Here is a 5,562-nt window from a genome sequence, read left to right on the forward strand (position 1 = left end):
TTTTTTTTTTGAGATGGAGTTTCGCTCTTGTCACCCAGGCTGGAGTACAATGGCACGATCTCAGCTCACTGCAACCTCCACCTCTGGGGTTGAAGAGATTCTCCTGCCTCAGCATCCTGAGCAGCTGGGTTTACAGGCAGGTGCCACCATGCCCAGGTAATTTTTTATGTCTTTAGTAGAGACGGGGTTTCACCATGTTGGCCAGGCTGGTCTCGAACTTCTGACTTCTGACTTCTGACTTCGTGATATGCCTGTATTCAGTCCTTCTATGTTCCAGTTCCCTTCACTTCTATGCTCCAGTTGCCTTCACTTGGAAATCCTTTCCCATAATCTCCCATACATCCTACAAGGCCTACATCTAATCCTCCCAACCAGAATACATCTTTCCCTCCACCTTTCCCAGCCAATAGCTCCTGCCTCTTTTAGTTCCTGTCCCAGGCTTCCTTATGAAGACTGTTAGGCACGTAATAGTTAGCTTTCACTCCAATCCCCATCCCTGATCCGTGTGGGAAGAATAAGTGGAGAGTTTGGAGACCTAGGTTTAGGTCCCAACTCTTCTAATGAGTTCAGTGACGGCCTGCGTCACTCAGCCCGCCTGCACTTTAGCTTCCTTCTTGATAAAAATAACAAGAGAAACTGTGTATAAAGCCCTTTACAGTTTACAGAGCGTGTGTATCTAGTTTACTTTCACGACACTGAGCTGTTATTTCTGGCTTGTACATGTGAAGTTAGTTGTCCACATTCATATGTGTGAGAAGAACTGTTTTCTCCTCCCAGCTTCCTTTCTTGGCCTATAAAATAAGAACTTCCTCTCCGCCCGCCTCTAGGAACTTGACTGGTGGGGGGTGGAGGAGTGGCAGGGGTGAGAAGTGGGAAGTGGGGGGAGTAATTTTTGTAGCTGATGACTTCAGTGTCGGCCCTGCAGGTGGGAAAGGGGCTCTCAAGCACTGTTCGTGTTAGAAAGCCTCACGGTTCTGGGTTGAACTCTCTAGTGTAGCTACATCAGCAGTAAAACTGATATTTGGTGCCTTTTCTATTGCCTGTGTCCCTTCCTCAGTTAGCTCAGAACCCAGAGGCAAATGCCTTTCATTAGATATCTCACAGGATCCCCAACAATGTGACTGGAAGGTGGCGGAAGCAGGATTCAAATTTACCATCACTCTCGTCGTCTCTTGCTTCCAAGTTTCTGCGCCATGCAAGTTGTTCTGCTAAGATCTGCTAATTTTTCGGGCCCCAGTTTCCTCTGAGAAACAAGACTGGATTGGGTCTTCAACAGCCCCGTCCTGTGTGCACCTATTTGTGTTTCACTTATTGAAACGCTAGCTAGTGTCCGTATCCGCACTGGGATGTGAGCTCCGTAAGTACCAAGGCCAGCTCTGTCTGGCTCATCATGGCAACCCCAGTGCATGGCATGTAATAAGTGTTTGACAGATAATTATATGCTGACTTATTATAGATGACACTCAGGTGTCTCAGGAATTCTCCAAGCCAGGGCGCTAGCCTTCAGTTTGCATATTTCCTGTCCCTGAATCGTCCTGGGAAAAGTGGAGACTTACACCAGAAGAACTTAACTTCCAGCTTGGCAGGCTCTGTGATGTTAACTGGGGAGGCTTCACCTTCAATCTGATTCACAGTTCCATCAGCTCTGCAATGAGTAAAAAAAAGAAAAAATACAAAAAACAAAAAAGAAAAGAGAAAAGAAAAACAACTCATTGAAAGCCAAAAAGCAATGAAAGGCAAGATTTGTGCCACTAAGGACCATGGCAGCCAACACCGTGATTTCTGGTAAGAGAGGCTCTCAAAGGCAGGCTAGACCCTAGCTCCACGGCCTGCCCTTTCCTTTGTGACTGTCTCTGAGGCCAAGCAGGGGAAGAGGGCAGCGGGGTGATAAGAAGCCGCAATTGACAAGCTCCAGGACGGGACAGTATGGTAGGCCCTTGCACTTCAACACTGTCTCTGACTCTCTGCAATGGCCTGAAAGACCAATTCCTGCTCCCAGGCTCCAAAGAGAGGGAATAAAAGAGAATGGAAAAACAAACGAAACAACGCAATACACAAAGAAGATTCACTTTTTTTTTTTTTTTTTGGAGACGGAGTCTTGCTCTGTTCCCCAGGCTGGAGTGCAGTGGTGTGGTCTCAGTTCACTGCAACCTCTGCCTCCTGGGTTCAAGCACTTCTCCTCCCTCAGCCTCGCCGGGAAATGGGATTACAGGTGTGCACCACCAGGCCTGGTGAGGGTGGAAAGGCATCAGGGTGCTCTTCCTAGGGAGCCAACAGAGGAGATGATGTCTGTTCATCAATCCTCAAGGCAGAGCAGGGAGGCCAACTGAAATTAGAGCAGTCATATGTGTTAGAAACTCAGTAGGTTGGCCGGGTGCGGTGGCTCATGCCTGTAATCCCAGCACTTTGGGAGGCCAAGGGGTACAGATCACGAGGTCAGGAGATGGAGATCAGCCTGGTCAACATGGTGAAACCCCATCTCTACTAAACTACAAGAAATTAGCCAGGTGCGGTGGTGGCGGGCACCTGTAGTCCCAGCTACTCGGGAGGCTGAGGCAGGAGAATTGCTTGAACCTGGGAGGTGAAGGTTGCAGTGAGCCGAGATCGTACCACTGCACTCCAGCCTGGGCAACAGAGTGAGACTTCGTCTCAAGAAAAAAAAAAAAAAAAGACAGTGGGTTAGTGCTATGGTTAGTGGTGACAGATGTCCTAGAAACCAGACAATGAGCAACAGGCCACGGGTTTTGGGAAATGTGCTCTGATGTTCCCTACTACATTCTCTGTTTATCACCATGTAAAGCTGGAGACTGTGCCCTCCTCTCTCATCTGGATCTCAGACAGCGGGAGAAGATGGTCTGTTCCTATCTGCACACATTGACTTAGCAACAAACCAGTCTCCTCCCAACAGATTCTGCCCTTTTCACCATCAATTGCATTTTGCTCTAGAACGGTTTTCGGGACACCAGTCTCTGACCATGAACTCACAACATGTTCATGAAAACCTGCATTCGTATTTTCAAGAGTGGAAGGGGGATAGGAAGGAGTTCTTCCTGGGGCTTTTCTTAAGTTTATATTTGCTTTCCAAAGTGTAACTTTCTGGATTAAATATTGTGTCAGAAGCCCTCGGTAATAGAATTGTACATTTCTAAAGGATATCCTGCTTACATAGGATGTGTATATATTGTGTATGTGATTCTTGCTTAATAAGAAAAGGAGCTTTCTGATACATTAAGCTGCCCAGAGATGGGATGAACTGTCCTGGAAGGCAATGAGCTCCCAATTCCTGGAAGTGTTTGAACAAAGCTGGATGCTTCTGTCAGCAGATGGTGTCAAGCGGCTTCTCTCCTGGACTGGAGGTCAGAGGAGATGGTCTCGATGTTGTTTGCTACCAGAGTATCTATTTTGCAGTGAGGGCAGGAACCCTGTCAGTTTGTGCCCAGCAGGTGGTCATGGAAACGCATAAGTGGATCCTAGTCCTTGCCATCCTTGCCTGACAAATGCTTTCCTCTCAATTCCTGCTAGGAGCAGGCAGTCCAGACCTGGCAAGGATCCCATCCTCCCTGACCCAGGCTGCTGGACACCTGGTCACTCCGGGTCCGCACTCCACAGGCCTGGCCCCAGATGGCCACAGCCACTCACCTCAACTCCTGGTTTAACACTTTGATCTTTCCATTTTCCTTTAGTGAGTAGTTGGCCTGGATGCAGCGTCCGTTCTCAAAGGTTGTTGGGATCTTCTCAATTTCGTACCATCTTCCGAAATACTGCAGAGACAACAAGCAGAGCAAAACCTGTGGTTCTCTGGGGACCTGCAACCTTTTCCGCACTGTTGTGCAGAAGTTGAGCCCTGTCCTGGGGAAGCCAGACAAAAATGGGCCTCATTGTTCCCAGGGGCAACTGGGCAAGAGATTAATTGAAATGAGAATCCGTGACTAGGATGGGATGTGCGGGCGGTGGGTGAATGCTGAGCAAAGGGCTCTTCTCAATGTCCCCTTCAGCCAATATTGCTGTGACATTCTAGATTCTGTAAAAAAAAAAAAAAGGGGGGGGATAATGGGGCTGGGTGCGGTGGCTCACACCTGTAATCCCAGCACTTTGGGAGGCCAAGACAGAAGGATCACAAGGTCGGGAGATCGAGACCATCCTGGCCAACATGGTGAAACTCCGTCTGTACTAAAAATACAAAAAATTGGCCGGGCATGGTGGCTTACACCTGTAATCCCAGCACTTTGGGAGGCTGAGGTGGGTGGATCACGAGGTCAGGAGATGGAGACCATCCTGGCTAACTTAGTGAAACCCCATCTCTACTAAAAACACAAAAATTTAGCCAGGCGTGGTGGCGGGCGCCTGTAGTCCCAGTGAGCCAAGATCACGCCACTGCACTCCAGCCTGGGCAAGAGAGCAAGACTCCGTCTCAGAAAAAAACAGAAAAAGAAAAAGAAAAAAATAAAGGGGGATGATGGGAAGTAACTTTCTTCTGAAACAGTGCATGATTCTGCAAGTCATCTTCAAATCTTGTGCAAAGTCAGATGTGTTTGCTGTGGGGAGCTGGGACTCCAGAGTGCATGGAACTTTCCTCATCCACCTTGAATAGGGAGTTGGTCACCAAGGCTTTGGGGAGGTGATGGGGATGAGGCGCTGTGTCTGTCCTCTGCCAGGGGGCTTGGCTAGCGCCACAGACGCTCCCATGGCCTGCGGGCAGCAGCTGATGGACAATCGGAGGAGCATGTTCCACCTGTCCTCAGAAGGTGCCCAGTGTGACTGACCCTGACGGCCCAGGGCGACAGCTCATGAACACTCCCTTTATTGCTTCTGTGCTGACTCCGACTCACTTTCCCACCTGCTCTTGTGCGTCCTGGGATCACCCCAAACCTCTCTGCCCCCAGTCTTTGTCTCAGCAGATTGTCCGCTTTGGGGAAACCCCAAATAAGATAAATACGTGTCCCAAGGTGTGCAGTGGAAATTAAAGCAGCATAATTAAATTGAATCTTATAGAATGCTTGTTCACATCACAGGCAGCAAAACAAATGGGAGGTTCGCCTTTTACCTTATTCGGGTCAAAATTCTCCTGCACCGGAGGCGAGGGGCACTTCCCAAGATGAAATGCTTGTCCCTCTGCTGCACCGAAAAGGCCAGCCAGTGCGGAAAGCAGCAGCAGCAGCATCACCATCTTGGGGCTGGGTGGCTGGAGAAGGGACCTGGAGTTAGAGGAACACACAGCAGCTGGGGTTGTCATTCTGAGCCTCCTAAGTCCACACAATCATGAAGCAAGAGTCCTGTGCCCACGGGCCCCTCTGTGGGCGGTCTCTCCTCTTCTCTCCCCAGCCCACGTGAACCCGCATCCTGCAGGGGACACCTGCCTGTCCGTATTGCTGTGAGGCTTTCCTCGGAGCCTCTGCACCTCCACCAGGGCACTCTCCGCCTGCTATTCCAGTTTGTGGGATTGATTTTGCACCCCACTCCCACCTGATTATGCATCTCCCAGGATAGGCACCGTGTCTGGTTCTCCTCAGAATCACCCACGGACCTCAGAGTGTCGGCTCAGCAGATACGTGTCAAATGAAC

General features: G+C 49.6%; 1 protein-coding gene across 2 annotated transcripts in view; it reads right to left on the bottom strand.

Annotated features, from left to right (window-relative positions):
• The window catches only part of APOD (apolipoprotein D), a 6,736-nt gene extending 1,539 nt beyond the window's left edge, over nt 1-5,197 (bottom strand). For both annotated transcript variants that reach the window (XR_003118163.1, XM_025376853.1), the window contains exons 1-3: nt 5,045-5,197; nt 3,640-3,761; nt 1,557-1,645 (exon numbers count right to left, since the gene is read on the bottom strand). Coding sequence is in view for 1 of the 2 variants with exons in the window: in XM_025376853.1 (XP_025232638.1) it covers nt 1,557-1,645; nt 3,640-3,761; nt 5,045-5,167 (334 nt within the window). In the remaining variant the exon portion in view is untranslated. The remainder of the gene's footprint in view (nt 1-1,556; nt 1,646-3,639; nt 3,762-5,044) is intronic.
• Between the last annotated feature and the right edge of the window lie 365 nt (nt 5,198-5,562).

The sequence above is a fragment of the Theropithecus gelada genome, chromosome 2 (genome assembly GCF_003255815.1).
Source record: "Theropithecus gelada isolate Dixy chromosome 2, Tgel_1.0, whole genome shotgun sequence".
NCBI classification, from domain to species: Eukaryota; Metazoa; Chordata; class Mammalia; order Primates; family Cercopithecidae; genus Theropithecus; species Theropithecus gelada.